We start from the raw sequence: 16,555 nt of genomic DNA, 5'->3' as shown, positions 1-16,555 counted from the left end.
GCCCACTGTAGGGAATGGTCCGAGATATCTCGTGCCAGATGGGCGACTTCACAGATAGTAGCATCTTGGTGCATTGGTGCCAGAAGATAGTCTAGGCGTGAAAAAGTGTGGTGTGGGCCAGAGAAGAAAGTGTATTGTTTTTGTGTTGGATGTCTGAGATGCCAGAGGTCAAGGAGGCCGAACTCCTCCATGAGGTTGGGAAGCCACATCTGCCCCGCCCCAATGTCCCTGGCTGGGTGTCTGTCCAAGTCGCCTGAGACTACGGCATTGAAATCCCCACCCATTAGGAGCAGCCCCTCTGACGTTTGAGCTAATCACCTTTAGACTTTTATCCCACTTCATAGCCATCCACATGCCAATCTATTCCTGCGCTTCCCTAAACCATGTTCTAGAACATTTGCATGACCTCGGTGTGACCATACCAAACTTCCCCCACCCCACAACTACATCCCCTCCCCATCCTCCACCCTGAAACTGGTGTCCCCCCACCTCACTGCTCCGTAGGCTTTGAACTATCCACATCCCCAATTAGCAGAGCGCCTTTCGCCCAACCCAACCCAGGAGTGAGGAAATCTCCCCCTCCTAAAGAACCTGCTTAAGGGGGAAAGTGTGCCGGCTCCAACTCCAACCGCTGCACGTGCCCACCCCCCATAACATAATTTGCTAAAGAGGCATACACTCCTCAAGGATTGGATCACAGTCACATAAGGTTTAGTCCCCTTACTGGCAAGTCAGTTCTCTGACCTCTCTAAGTTCGTCATGGGCCACATGGTCGTAAAAGGGGGAGGTCAACCCCAATGGCAGCCTAACTCTCTCCCAGGCCTCAAGTATTTGCAGGATTAAGTAACATCCCCCCCATACCCAAGAACCCACAAGGGAAGTTGCGTCCCATAGTGTTGCATCAGAGCATAAAATATGTTACAGTTCGTGGAGGTCCATGTCGACAGTTCCACCTCCTCTAGTGGCCAGCCGCATCTCGAAGAGTCCCCCATTTGGGGCTAGCAAACCTCGACCGACAGGAGCGCTGACTCGTTCTGTCCATCTCTGATCTGTCGTCCATAGAAACAAGCTTCCGAGGACCGGTTTCTGGTATTTCAGCCGTCTTCAGCCCAGCTTGCTTGAATGGCAAAGTGAGCAAGGGACTCACGTCTGAGCATACCCTGCCAACTTATGGCGAACAAAGTGGTACAAAAGGGGGTGGTGATGGACGGAGCATCTGAACCAATCAAACACTCTCACCCAGTCAAGAGATCTGGGTTTAATCCATCACCGTTCTTTAGCCCACTCTGCCACCCCAGTTCAGACATGGCCATATGCATATCAGTCTGACCCTGTGCCTCATGGGAACAGTCCAGCCCGAACTGCCAAACCATGCCTTCCCTGGACCGGAAACAAGCTTCCGAGGACCGGTTTCTGGCATTTCAGCCGTCTTCAGCCCGGCTTGCTTGAATCCAGTGGCAAAGTGAGCAAGGGACTCACGTCTGAGCATACCCTGCCAACTTATGGCGAACAAAGTGGTACAAAAGGGGGTGGTGATGGACGGAGATGTTTGTTACTTGCAGTTCATAAATTGTAATCCTTTTAGTAGACAACAGTGAACTATGAAAAGGCATTTGACTCCTACACCTGGTATTCCCGACTATCTCATGTAAAACATCTTATACATTGATTTGCACACTTACATGATTTATTTTGAATGGATAATGTGTATGTTATGTAAAGCGCTCCAACACTCTGCATTGGGATGAGTAGCTCTATAAAAGAAATAAAATAGCGCTTAAATTGTTTTTTGTGTAATTACTGGGACAGACAAACCCATCTGACATTCTTACAGTGCATGGTCTTATATACAGGGACTGAACAAAGTAAAAAGCATGCGGCTCTTAAGTACCTGTGAAGAGATAGGCTGTGTGCTTTTGTTTCCTCTCTTTTGCATTTGTTTGTAAGTGTGAGGTTTCAGGCCGCCTCCAGTCCCGTACTCGATCAAAAGGAGGCCTGATGGCCCCTTACCTTCTGCCTTTATCTTTTGCACAGCTAGAGGTGAAAAAGTAGCCCCTTGCTGCCTGCACATTACTGCTGGTAATGGAAAGTAGACAACGGGCAGGAGCTGATGAACATGTCCCACGTCTGAAAAGTTCAGCATATTCCTGCGGGCCCAACTTCTTGGCAGGGTCGACAACGTCCACCCTGTGAAAATAGTGGGTGGACGCCTTGTACCCCCGACTCTTGCCCTGGGTTTCAGGATGAAACCTTCACTCAGGTGGATATCGGTTGCAGACGACTTTTGTTCTGAATGCAACAAGATCCAGAAGTCGGGCTAAGGCAGGCAGCATCTCTTTAAGGTGTGACATTTGTTCACATTTATTGTTCATGTGTTCACTCTTGTCATGCCATTAGCTGACCTGCTGGAAGAGGCCCAGTGAGCAACAACATTTATTTTTGTTTTTTTCCACTTGGAGATTTAACCCATAGTTGATTTTATCTTTACAAAAAATCTGAATTCTTAACTGTTGAACCCCCCTCCCCCCTATCCCCCCCCCCCCCCACTGCTGAGCCCTTTTTTGGCTATTTGGGGTAGTTTGTGCTGAGGGCTTCATAGCTTTTTTCCACAAAAGCTATCCATGCCAAACTCGCATCCTTTTTTTCCAACATCCTGGGGATTCTAAAGGTACCCAGGTTTTGTGCATTCCCCTGAAGGGGACCGAGACATTAGCCAAAATACAGCAAAATGTGTTTTTTGGGGTAAAAATTAGAAAAAAGTGCTGAAGAAGGCATCTGATTTTTTTTTCCCCCGCAAAGGGTATCAACAAAGGGTTTGCTGCGCTAAAATCACCATCTTACCAGAAAGCCATACATTTATAAAAAGTAGACCAAATTCTCAATTCAGCAAGTGGTCAGTTGTGCAGATCCGTCAAGGTTTTCCTATAGAAAGTAACAGTTGAAATAAAAAAAAATTGAAAACAAGTTTTAGAAAAACTGCCATTTGTGCCTGCATTTTCACATGTAACTTCTAAGTATGGCAGATGTTTAAAGCAATATACTATTGCGTCCACTGGAACCTTCTGGTTGCTGGGTATATAGGACTTGTAGGATCACCAAGAACCCGAGAGCCAATAACTGAGCTGCAATTTGCACTGGTATTTCATTGTGTACCGGGTATACAGCAATTTTCTTTCTAAAATATAAAGAGTGAAAAATAGGTATCAAAGAAAACTATGTATTTCCGAATTGGAAACGAAAAATGGAGGCAGAAATGCATAGAAAGTCAATTGGTAATAACACTTGTTCTACTATTCTGTTTTCCCCCAAGACTCCTGAAGAAATGGTACCGCACTTGTGTGGGTAGGCCTAGTGGCCTTGACAGGAAATGGTCCAAAACACAACGTGGACGGATCACCTTTTTTCCAAAACTGACCCTTTTTTTGCACAGTGCCTACCTATGTATTTTGAACAATAGCTTAGCTGGCATATAGGGAAACCTAGCAAATGTATAAATTTTTTAAAACTAGACCCCCTGGGAAATTCCAGATGGGGTGATTTGTGTAGCTCTCACCAGGTTCTGTTACCCAGAATCCCTTGCAAACCTCAAACTTAGTCCCCGAAAAACACATTTTCTTCACATTTCAGTGATGGAAAGTTCTGGAAACTGCAGGGAGCCACAAACTTCCCCCCACCCAACATTCCCTTAAGTCGCCCGATAAAAATGGTACCTCACTTGTGTGGAAAGGGCTAGTGACAGGAAACAACCCAAATGGCAACGTGGGCATATCACATTTTTCCAGTGAAAACTGACCCTTTTTTTGCAATGTCCCTAGCTGTGGTTTTTGGAACCTAGCTCAGCTGGCTCCTATGGAAACCTAGCAAACCTGTATATTTTTTTTAACTAGACACCCTGAGTAATCCGGGATCGGGTGATTTTTGTGGCTCTCACCATGTTCGGTTACCAGGAATCCCTTGCAAACGTTAAACTTTGTAAAACAAAAACATTTTCATCACATTTCTGTGATGAAAAGGTCTGGAATCTGAGGTAAGCCATAAACTTCCACCCACCCAACATTTCCCTAGGTCTCCCGATAAAAATGGTACCTCGCTTGTGTGGGTAGGCCTAGTGCCCGTGATAGGAAACTGTCCAAAACATTCGGTTGAGATTTCAAAATTATCGATTACAAAAAGACCTTGTTTTGCATGGGAGTCACCTGCTTTTTTGATCCCGGGCTCGGCGGCCATCTAGACAAACCTACCAATCCCAGACATTTCTGAAAAATAGACACATGTGGGAGTCCAGGGAGGTGTGACTTGTGTGGATCCCCTAACATTTTCCTACCAGAATCCCCTGCAAACCTCAAATGTAGCTGAAAAAGTCACATTTTTCTCACATTTCTGTTTGGGAAAGTTGTGGGATCACCGGGCTGACACAAATTTCCTACCACTCCGCATTCCTCCAGGTCTCCCGATAAAAATGGTACCTCACTTGTGTGGGTGGGCCAAGTACCCGCGACAGGCAAGGGCCCAAAACATATTGTGGAGACATCAAAATTATCTATCACAAAACGACCTGGTATTGCAAGGGGGGCACCTGCGTTTTTGGTCCTGCTCGGTAGCCATCTAGGGAAGCCTACCAAACCCACACATTTCTGAAAACTAGACACCCAAGGAGGTTCATGGAAGTGTGGCTTGCCTGGGTCCGCCAATGTTTTCCTACCCAGAATCCCCTGCAAACCTCACATTTATCTGAAAAAATCTAATTTTTCTCAAGTTTCTGTGTGGGTAAATTGTAGGATCACCGGGCTGACACACATTTTCTACCACCCAGCGTTCCCTCAGGTCTCCCTATCAAAATGGTACCTCACTTGTGTGGTTGGGCCAAGTACCCGCGGCAGGCTAGTGCCCAAAACGTTTTGTGGAGACATCAAAATTATTTATCACAAAACCACCTGGTTTTGCAAAGGGGGCAATTGCGTTTTTGGTCCCAGGCTCAGCGGCCAGCTAGGGAAACCTGTCAAAACCGGACATTTCTGAAAACTAGACACCCAGGGCCGTGAAACTGAAACGAGCTGATCTGCTTGTTTCGGTTTCAGTGAAATGACTATCAGCGCGATGTGCGCGCGGATCATCATTTCACTGAAAACATCAGAACAGCCTTGAGAACTGGGGGTGCCCTTCCCCAGCTCCAGAGGATGTTTGATGCAAAGGAAATCCCTCTGGTACCTGCACTAGAGGGATTTCCAGTGCCATGTCATCGGACATGTGAGAGACGTCTGACTCATGTGAGCACTTTTGCGTCCGACAGCATCTGCTTGTCCGATGCATTGAACGGGTTAAATGGAGGGGGGGGGGGGGATAGTAGTGTTGGAAGAGGAAATATGTGGGAAGATGGGGGAGACAACTGCCCTGGCTGCAGCTAAACTCAGTGGAACACCCTACAGCCTAAGGAGCTACATATAACCAAGGAGACCCCAAACTGCGCCACTCCACCTTATGTACGCAAACACTCTCATGCACACTCCATGGAATCAGAGAGTCCTGTTATGAGATGATAAACTGATTCACCATTCTGCCTATTGGGTGCAGTTAAATGGCTTGTACACCACTGGTTTAAATTAGCTATTTAATTATTGTCACAGATTAGAGACTAGGGTAGTAGCCAGCCATGTTAAAGGGAGTACCAGGTTGGTTGAACCCCTTTCATCCAGCAGAGACTAGTACCCCGTTAGTGAACTACATGGCAAAGTCATGTAGAGAACCCATTCTGTAGACACTTGTTAAAGCACTGTATCACTGTTGCAAATAACACTTTATGCAACCTTTCGGAATATAAGTATGGACAGTATAGTAAAGTTATACAAAACCACCAATGCTGTGTTCAGTGACTCACTACTGCGTGGTTGAAATGTATTGGACATTCATCGACCATGAAAATGTGCTTCCCTCCCATTTTTAAAGGTTTTGCCGGACTGATTTGCTCTATTAGAATGGGCAGGCCTCTGCTACTTTAGCCTCGACTGTGTTCACTTTTAGCAGCGTTATTTGCAAATGTTTAGAACTTCTTTGTGACGTAAATGTATACTGGTTTGTCTGACATGCATGAGTGCAATCTACTGTTTTTCCTTTAACCATGTAAATTGGCAGTGGATGCTTCTTTTCTTGGCTCGTGGTAGCACACAGGCTCCCAGACTCCTCCAAGTGCAAACATGATGCTGCTGTCACCAGCATGACAGCAGCATTGTGCTTGGTCTGAGCGGCCTGTTTCGACGCTCAGACAGGGAGTGGGAGTCTGTGCATGTTCTCCACCCAACTGTGCAATACAGATGGGTTCGAGAAATGCTAAGTGCACATGTCAAGATGGATGGCCAAACCGTCATGCGCACTTAAGTGCAACAACCACTCCTCCTCCTGCTCGTCACATAGCCTAATCTCCACCTCCCTCACCTGGCTCGTACTAACATTAAAATGATGATAATGTAACATTATTAACGTTGTTTTATCATTTTATTAGGTCTCGCCTAGGCAGCACGCAAGCGCTGCATAGGCAAAAAGACCTTTAGCAATCGCTTTGGCTTTTCAGCCAAAAACGTGCATGCTTTCCATTGCCTTCAATGGCAATGCGTGCACGTTTGGCGATTCACTTGCCGGAGCGCGAGGCGCCATATGGTAGTAATTATTGCTCCTGGCGCTGCTCCCTCTCGCAAGTGAAACGCTTTCACTTTTCCCGACACTTTTTTAAATTTCCTTTTAGCGCGTGCGAGCTTGTTCAACTAGTTTTATTTGGTGACAGTCTCAGTTCCGGTCTATGAAGAAAACTGACAGACGTCTGCGGGACCCCATGGTACTGGAGCAAGATGTGCACCTTAGCTTGAGTGCCGGACTAGATTTCCCTTGCACAACCTAGTGTGGAACAATGTTTACGTTAACCTGGAGAGAGAGCTTGATGGAATGGTACGGTATACATTAATTATCCAGGCATGGCAGTCTTTCAAACTGAAACCGCAGGCTAGTGACTATTTATGCCACATAAAAGTATTCCAGGGACCTTACCGGATTGAGCTTCTATCGCTGGGAAATGCCATTAGCCACCATTGGCACCTCCTGGCACTGACGGACACCACTGTTCGCTCTCCACGTTGAGCCACCATCGCTGGAAAAGACTACGAGAGCCACCAGTGACACAGCTTACACTACACACAACCACCACCGACATTTCTCGATGCAAGCAATGAGAGCAAACCTTCATTAGAAGCCGGTTATTGATGGCCACTACAGGCAGCCACCGTTGAGATTCGGCGCAGATAATTAATGCTGACTGCCGGCCGACAGTGGGTTAAAGATTCCTCTAAAAAAAACATTGTCAAGAGCTCGCTGTCGTGCTCTCAATAATATGTTAAGTTAATTTGTTCAGCCAGTTCAACTAAAGGGTACATGGTTATAGACTGCCAATCCCTTTCTAGCATCTTACTTATGGTATACCCCAAGATTGTCACTGCCCTCCTAATACAATTGCTGTAAGCCCTAAGGGCACAGAAGAGCAGTTATCTATCACTTCCTGACAACACTAGCTCTAGACTCGTAACATATCTCCCCCCTCGCACCCTAAGAAACACTGTGGGGATCACAGCAATCATTGGGAGGACGTGTGTGGTAGTAAACGGTCACCTTATTTCTGTGATGTTACTTTGTTAATATTTATGTATTCACTTAAAAAAAACAAAAGCTAAGATTATAGTTGGGTGAAAATGTCAGGTTTAAACATAACATTTCACATTAAGATAAACACTGAAGTTCACGTTATGGTTAACTGAAGTAACTATAACTTGCGCCCCCACCTTACACAATGTTATCCTAAATGATGTAAATTGAGATGTCATCAGTGATGTTATCAATGATGATATAGAACATTTCATGAGTGATGTAATATGTGAAGTCATAAGTAGTGCATGCTGACGGCGTGAGTTATCTATTACTGGTGACTGTTTACCATAGACGTCCCCTTTTTAGAAAAATGTTTTTCTCATCCATCAGGACTTTTGTGGGAACTAGGGTTTGCGCAAAGAGTCTTGCGGAATTGAGGCAAAACAAGATTTTGCGTGTGCTTTTTGTTTTGTCCCAGGCTATTGGCCTTTGCGTGCGTCTTTTTAACAAAGACAAAACACACAAGATGATGGACGGAATGTTGCACAATGGCAAAACATTCACCCCCAGTACTGCTAAGCCATGTCTTCCGTAGACCGGAATCAAGCATCCTAGGACCGGTTTCTGGCTATCAGCTATCTTCAGCCAGGATAGCTTGACTCCAGTGGCTTAGTGAGCACGGGACCCACGTCTGGGCATATCCTTCACGCATAGGGTGAACAGCAAAACACACAAGATGATGGACGGAATGTTACTCAATGGCAAAACATTCACCCCCAGTCACAGATCTGGGTTTAATCCATCGTTATTTTGCTCACCAAGCCACCCCAGTTCAGACATGGCCATATGCAAATCACTCTTGCTTTTTAACAAAGACAGCACGCAATTGGGCAAAGACGGGCGCATTGCTCAGCCCATGGCCTATTGGTTGCTGTTACCCGCAAGGGCGGCATGTGTTTTGAATTATCGTGCACAGCTGCGTGCGCGATAATTCAAAACACATTCCTTGGTGTGGCGCTCGCGCACCTCTCATGTGCTTTTTTTTTTTTTCCTCCGCTCGCTACATTAGCCTGTGATAAAAAGACCCGCCCTGACATTAAATCAAAATGAGCGCACGTCGGTGTTTCTCCCCTCATGGATTTTGTGATTCAGCCAGGATTACACCTGCGCTCTGCTAGGGCCGCTTGCTTAGAGATAAATCTGCGGCTGTCCGGTACGTATGGCAGTGGGGGCAAGGTGGTGCTTCTGGAAGTGTCCTCTGGTCCTCAGCGGCACTGTGTGCTGTGCAGGCAGCACAGCTGCGCTCACTCTGGGCTTTGTGGTGTGCATGCGGCACGGCACGGCTCATGTTCCAATGTGTGGGGATCGTTTTTTACCAGCTTCTGTGTAGTACAGGAATCATTTGTTCAAGGGCTGCAACGAGTAGGGGTGTGGTAATGGGCAAACCCACGTTGTAGCACTGCGATCGCATGCATGACCCCCTTCCCCTTGTACAGCGCTAATCATTTCCGCCTCCCGGTGCACACTGTAACCCTGTTTACACGGCCTTTCTGCAGCACCAAAATCGCATGGTAGTCTTCAGTGTGCAGCAGTGGCCATGTATGAATCCGCATCATTGCGCATGCTGTGGCCCCCGTGTGCACTGATTTAGTTTTATTGCGAGGTTCTGTGGTTGAGTTTTCAGTCTGCAGCTATGAAATCATGGCTGCGAGCCTCTCTGCTGCAATTGGATTGTGTGCACACAAATGAGCATCCAGCCTGCAATAGCGCATGTGACCCCGAGAGGGACCCTCATTCTGCCGCAGTAGCATTGTATACACATGAGTGTTGTGGTTTTGTTGGTGTGCGCTCCCATGGGTGAGCCGCAATGGAATCACAAATATGACAGTAAGTTTGCTGCAGTACGATTACATCTTCTTGGTCCTCTGTTCTGGTGCTCACATTTTTATGGTATAACACTGTAAACCTCTTGTGTGTGCGCAACATGTGCATTGTATATGCACGCGCCTCCGTATTTGGGAATGGCAATCCTCATCTGTGTCCAGAATAAGCATGGGCTGAAAATTCGTTCCGCTCGCAAAATTTGCGGATTTTCCGCGATTTCGCAATCCGCGAATCTCGCGAAACCACGGTAAAATCCGCAAATCAGCGGGGACGAATTCTCAGCCAAGCACTTACAGGGTTACAGCAGCTGGTGCAAAAGTTGAAGCAAATTTTTTGTAACCTTTTACAAAAAGGGTTACAAAGAAATTAACTTGAACTTGGGCACCTGCTGCTGTAAGCCTGTAAGTGCTTCCTGGCGCCTCGTTGCCTACTTGAAACTATTCTCTGACACTGCTCTGACCCTTGAAGCAGGGTCAGCGAATAGTTACAAGTAGGCAATGAGGCGCCTGTCACGAAAATTAAACCTCAACAGGAAGCACTGACAGATATAAAAACAAGCATTTGCGATGCAATAGGTCTCGCATTAGAAAGTTTGAGCTATTGGTCTTGTAAATGACAATTGTTTTTATTTATGTGTTGGTTTTGAAAATAGCTAAATTAATAGCTTTGTCATTTACAATGCCAACAGTTCTACCTTTCGCAAATGTGACACCTATAGCATTTGTAATGCAACATGTTTTGTATTTACGTGACTTAGCTGTATTGATATTACAAATTACAATGGCTTTTAATTGTTTTAAATAATTAATACTTAAATGTATGTGATTTTAATTTATAATGGCAATAGCTTAAACTTTTGTAAATAACTTTTGTGAAGATTATGTTAAGTGTATTTTATTGTGACGAAAATCCAAGAACAGAAGTGAAATATGAACATCTTTTTGTTACATTTGTTATAAAGTTTGAATCATTGAGAGAACATAATTGAACCAGTTGTTGTTGAATGGTTGCGCACATTGATGCTGGGGTGGCGCTGAGAGGTGCTGTGGTGGGGTGAGTGGTGCTGTGGTGGGGTGAGTGGTGCTGTGGTGGGGTGAGTGGTGCTGTGGTGGGGTGAGTGGTGCTGTGGTGGTGCTGAGTGATGCTGGGGTGGTGCTGAGTGATGCTGGGGTGGTGCTGAGTGATGCTGGGGTGGTGCTGAGTGATGCTGGGGTGGTGCTGGGGTGGTGCTGAGTTGGTGCTGTGGTGGTGCTGAGTTGGTGCTGCTGGGGTGGTGCTGAGTGGTGCTGCTGTGGTGGTGCTGAGTGGTGCTGCTGTGGTGGTGCTGAGTGGTGCTGCTGTGGTGGTGCTGAGTGGTGCTGCTGTGGTGGTGCTGAGTGGTGCTGCTGTGGTGGTGCTGAGTGGTGCTGCTGTGGTGGTGCTGCTGTGGTGGTGCTGTGGTGGTGCTGAGTGGTGCTGTGGTGGTGCTGAGTGGTGCTGTGGTGGTGCTGAGTGGTGCTGTGGTGGTGCTGAGTGGTGCTGAGTAATAATGTGGTGGTGCCGAGTGATAATGTGGTGGTGCCGAGTGATAATGTGGTGGTGCCGAGTGATAATGTGGTGGTGCCGAGTGATAATGTGGTGGTGCCGAGTGATAATGTGGTGGTGCCGAGTGATAATGTGGTGGTGCCGAGTGATAATGTGGTGGTGCCGAGTGATAATGTGGTGGTGCCGAGTGATAATGTGGTGGTGCCGAGTGATAATGTGGTGGTGCCGAGTGATAATGTGGTGGTGCCGAGTGATAATGTGGTGGTGCCGAGTGATAATGTGGTGGTGCCGAGTGATAATGTGGTGGTGCCGAGTGATGCTGGGGTGGTGCCGAGTGATGCTGGGGTGATGCAGAGGGCAGAAGGGCACAAAAAACGAGTCTAACAGAGGGCAGAAGGGCACAAAAACAAGGGAATAACAGAGAGCAGAAGGGCACAAAAAACGAGTCTAACAGAGGGCAGAAGGGCAGAAAAACAAGGGAAAAATGAGTAACAGGGCACAAGGGCACAAAAAACGAGTAACGGGGCAGAAGGGCAGAAAAACGAGTCTAACAGGGTGCAGAATGAATCCCGCCCTGCGTGTTTGTCACGAAGATGCCACCTTTTTGTGCAATACCTCTACTCAACTGGAGTACTTTCTACTGTCTAATCAGTAAGTGCTCCCTCGTTGGCTAAATGTATAGGGGCAGATTTACAATAACTGGCACATCCCCAGGGATGCGCCAGTTATTGTGCGCCGCAGCTCCGCCACCCATGGTGCGCCGCATTTACAATGCGGCGCACCATGTGGCAAAAACAGCACAGATGCGTCACGCATCTGTGCCGTAAAAACAGCGCATTGCTGGAGCTGCGTCGCGCTTGCGACGCAGCTTCAGTAATGCTCTGGGGGGCCCTATCTCCCTAATGCTGCATCAAGCCGTGCGCCTACTTCAAGCAGGCGCAGGGTTTTGATGCAGCATTGGCCTAAAAGTGACTGAGTGAAATCTTGTAGATTTCACTCAGCCACTTTTAGGAGGCGTTCCTCCGCAGGAACGCCCTCCCCTGCGCCGGAATGCCTCCTGATGGCGCAGGGCTTTACAACGTGACGCATCTCTCAGATGTGTCACGTTGTTAATACCCAGCACCATGGCGCATCTTTTGTGCTGCCGCTGCGTCACAAAAGGTCTTGGTAGAGGGTGGCAGTGGTGAACCAGAGGGTGGCAGTGATGAACCAGAGGGTGGCAGTGATGAACCAGAGGGTGGCAGGGGTGAACCAGACGGTGACAGCGCTGAACCAGACGGTGGCAGCGCTGAACCAGACGGTGGCAGCGCTGAACCAGACGGTGGCAGGGGTGAACCAGAGGGTGGCAGGGGTGAACCAGAGGGTGGCAGGGGTGAACCAGAGGGTGGCAGTGGTGAACCAGAGGGTGCTGTGCCCATACACGACCGCATGGGTAACTTCGCCATGCAAGCGGCCCGCGAACATGCAAAAAACAAAAATCCGCACGAATTTGCGGATTGCGAATTCGCAAATTTCGCCCATACTTAGTCCAGAACAGCAGTCGTTGCTTGTGCACGAACCTGTGTGTGTTCTTAATCATCTATGCGTAACGGACCGAGATATGTACTTGAACCTCTTGTGTAATCAGCAGACATCGTGCGTTCATAGATACCCATGTTCATCACTGCAGTCTCATATGCCTCTTCAGTTTAACGGTGCACCCGTGCACGACTTCTTGGACACTGCTCGTTACCTTACATCTCTCTGCAGTTACACTTGCGGGGGTCGCCGTTCAATCATCGGAACAAAAATACGGCTGTTGTAATTTGTATTTGAGCCCAGGGCTCTCATACGAGTCTGAGCGTGTTTGTAAAATATATTAACACATGAATGTGTGGTAACTTCCGCTGCACAGGCAATTTATAGCTAAAGACACTTTTATAGACGAGCACTTAAAACTCAGTTTTTTCATTCTTTGGAATGTGCTGCAAATAATAATAATCCACATTTGTAAAGCGCACAATCACCCGTAAGGGTCTCTAGGCGCTGGGGGCCTTCGGAAAGATTAAGCAAGCTATTGCCCCGAGTCACATGGTGCTGGGCTAATCTGCCGCCGGTGCCGGGGATCGAACAGTGAACCCCAGATTCCGAAGTCAGTCACCCTAGCCGCGGCGCCACACCTCTTCACTGATACACTGATAAAGGCCAGGCTCTGCTTCATTGCCCATCACTGCAGAAAGGTTGTGTAAGTCTCATTCACCAATGCTATCAAATGAACGAATGAATGAATGAATGCCTTGAGAGTACAGGGAGTTAGGGACCAGCACTGGAGACATTCTACAGATATGATTGCGGACCTGTTGTGCACCTGAGCTACAGAGGTCAGCACTGCAGAGATAGTAGGCATGTGAGTTTTAGTGATCATCATTTGTTCCACAGTGAAATAATTGTACGCATGTATGCCTCAGACTGGCACTTCAGAAATATTAGGTTTGTCTTTTTACTGGTTAATACTGCGGGTGGTAGCGCTGCAAGTATTGTGTGAGCCCCGGAAACCGGCACTGTATATTTATCCCAACCCAACAACATATATTGCAGACTTGTATAACTCGCAATGACCAACACCGCAAACTTGCATTATTGCCCCAAAGAAAACCCAAATCACCGGCACGTATTTATGTACAGTGAGGAGAGCAGCTTGGCATGTTATATCCAGCATGAGCAAAAACTCGAACACTTCAGAAATCATGGTGCCGCACTGCAAGCTGTGTATGAGTCATGTTGTAGCACTGCACTGGTATGTGCAGGAGCCTCTGGGTGCAGCACTGGATCACCCTGAGTACATACGATGCCCAGGGAATTCAAACATTATTTTAAAACTTCAAGCCCAGTGCGCACAGACATTAAATGTTGCATGCGTACCATCCTTCGTGTCGAAAGGTTGAGATGTATCCACATTGGCATCATTGAAGTAAGTGGTGTGTGCACTTCAGTCAGTATCCTACAACTATGTAGTATTGTACTTCTGTTTTATAGTGGTTCATACCCCTGTCTAGGTGGTGAAGTTCATTATCCTATGGGTAGCACACTAACTGTATACCCCCAAGAAATGTTTAATGCATCTGGGCCACATTTTTGTACCGTGTTGTGCTTTGCACATTGTACCAGTGTTACTATGCACACATTGTTAAGAGGGTCTTACAGTTCCTGTCCACGGCCTTAGAGTGCACCCTCTACCCACGCTGCTCTAAAACATAGCTTAAACACATTTGCAAAGACAATAGCACTGTCTAAACATTTATAAGGTACCAAAATCGAGACCTATTGGCTATGCCAATGCTTGATTTTCCTTTTGCACTCAGTCGAGTGACCCTTCTCCGGCTTAGAGGAGGAGCAGCCACAGTTAAAATAAGTAAATGGCATTCTAATCCTGAAATGGGAGCGGCAGAACTTAAAGGCTACTGACCACACCCACTCTTCGTTTCTTTACAAAATATGCTGATCTGCCAATAGACTTCTTCTAGCATAGGAATTAAACAGACACCGGGACTTACTGTGTGGTTCAAAAATCATCCCTGGAAAATGTAAATAAATATTTTTGCAAATATATTATTTTAAATAGTCATTGAATTTAACCCTCCGTCCGTTCCATTTACATAAATTGAAAATGTTGGAGATCATGTGGTACCTTACATTAGTCATTGAAGAAAGGGAGATTGGGTATTGCCAAGGGCAGACTTCAAGCTGTGTTTTCACCATAAGTATTTCTTTCTAGTTGCAAACGGACTAAAATCGAGGGTAGGCTGTTTTTTGTTAATTTTTTAAGTACAGGTTCAGGCGTGATTGATTATTATAGGCATTTAGAAAAATGAAGTTCCAATTACTTGCTGAGCGTTGTCGGTTGACATGCATTACTGTGCTACATAATAAGTACCTTGAAATACATCAACTGGAGCACCAAACCTTTTGAAGGCTCTTTCTGTTTTTGGCTGGTTGTGAATTGTCACCTTTCATGGTTCAGAGTTGTAAGAAGCCGATGATTTTTTTCATTTAGTGCCCTCTTTAAGAGAGCTGCTTGGCCATCACACCCTGAACGTTCAATTGATGGAAAATAATGTTGAAAGTCAGTTTGGTGTCATAACGTTCATGTGGTCCTCTTTTCCAGAGCTCCTGGGAGAACCCGGAGGGAACGCTCACGCTGGCCATAGCATCCCATTACTTCTTTGGTGAAGATCAGAAAACTCCCCAGCTGGAGGAAATGAAACCAAGGTTCCCCAAGTGGTGCTTTCCGTCGAGTTGGGTCTGCACCTACGACCTCTTTGTTTTTTAAGGCCCAGAAGAATGGTTGAGAACAGCCCAGCTACCCCAAGAATGTGTAAACAACACCGGACTGTTAGGTTTCAAAGAGAGGACTTAACAACTTTCGCAGTGGTGTAGAAACAGAGGAAGTACTCAAAACCTGGGTACAGGTGATTTGCTGCATCTTGCCTTTTCAGTGGGTACGCTGTGTTTTTTCTGTGGGGTGGAAGACCATATTGGTTACTAAAGCACACAGTTTGTTTTACTCTTCAGGCAGGAAGTGTTCGTGGCAGGCATTCTAATTCGAGCTGTGACAAAAAAAAGAAAAGTGTTTGCTTTACCCGGTCGAACTTGATGTAAAGGTTTAAGCCCACCATTCCAAAAGCGGCACTTGCACGGGACAGGCGAACCCGCGCTCGCCGGTGTCCAAGTTATAGAATTGTATTCGCATAACACACTCGTGTGCCACGTTTATGAATCCAGTTGTAACCGTTCTGTTTAATATCCTCCGTTCTTACTTCCACACTACGCCAAGTTCCACAAAGTAATGTGGTAATAAATTAACGCTTTGTTGAAAATGTTAGCTAACGACGCACAGTTCTCAGTGCACTGGGTCACACCTCAGTAGTGTAATGCCACTACCGTACCACATTCTGTGGTCCAAATCGACTTGTTAGAAAGATTAAACTAGTTGGATCTATGCACTACATGCCAGTATATTGTAATGTAACTGTGTTGATTGTGTATGCTCTACCTCTTATGCCAACCATTAACAAATACATTGTTCCTTCTTTAGTGCATCTCTCCGCTTTGAGGATCATGATGTGGGGTGCAAAGGTCAAAGCAAACCTTCTTTTTAAATACCCTCGGAGCTCTCAAAACTGGTTTATTCTAAGCTCTGCTGCTATGAAGAATAAACTGGTCTGTAAATACATACTGAGAGCCATGCACTGAATGACCAGATTAGCCTTATTTTCCTTGATACTGTTTGATAATCAAAAAGATTTCTGCCTTTAGTGTATTATTTACTTTTTTTACTTTTGCTACAAATTTTTGTTTCATTGATCAGAGTTGTCAATTTTTGACGGTAGCGGTGGGACATATTTCATGAAAGATGTTACACTGTGGAAACCTCTTTGCACGCATGGTCATATATATACTGGACAAGTTAATGCACGGTATTTAACTTGAATTGCTGATGTTGATTTGAAATGGGGAAAGTTTTCTTTTCAATTGGTGCTAT

General features: G+C 46.3%; 1 protein-coding gene across 2 annotated transcripts in view; it reads left to right on the top strand.

Moving 5' to 3' along the window:
* ERMP1 (endoplasmic reticulum metallopeptidase 1) overlaps positions 1-16,027 on the top strand; it is a 689,629-nt gene extending 673,602 nt beyond the window's left edge. The window contains exon 15 of one of the 2 annotated variants that reach the window (XM_078675921.1): positions 15,179-16,027. In XM_078675921.1, coding sequence (XP_078532047.1) covers positions 15,179-15,343 — 165 coding nt within the window. In that variant the 3' untranslated portion in view covers positions 15,344-16,027. The remainder of the gene's footprint in view (positions 1-15,178) is intronic. The other variant, XM_078675920.1, reaches the window with a different exon arrangement.
* Positions 16,028-16,555: the final 528 nt, after the last annotated feature.

The sequence above is a fragment of the Lissotriton helveticus genome, chromosome 2_1 (genome assembly GCF_964261635.1).
Source record: "Lissotriton helveticus chromosome 2_1, aLisHel1.1, whole genome shotgun sequence".
In the NCBI taxonomy this organism is placed as follows: domain Eukaryota; kingdom Metazoa; phylum Chordata; class Amphibia; order Caudata; family Salamandridae; genus Lissotriton; species Lissotriton helveticus.
Note: the sequence above shows the minus strand (reverse complement) of the source record. Positions and strands in the feature narration are given on the sequence as shown.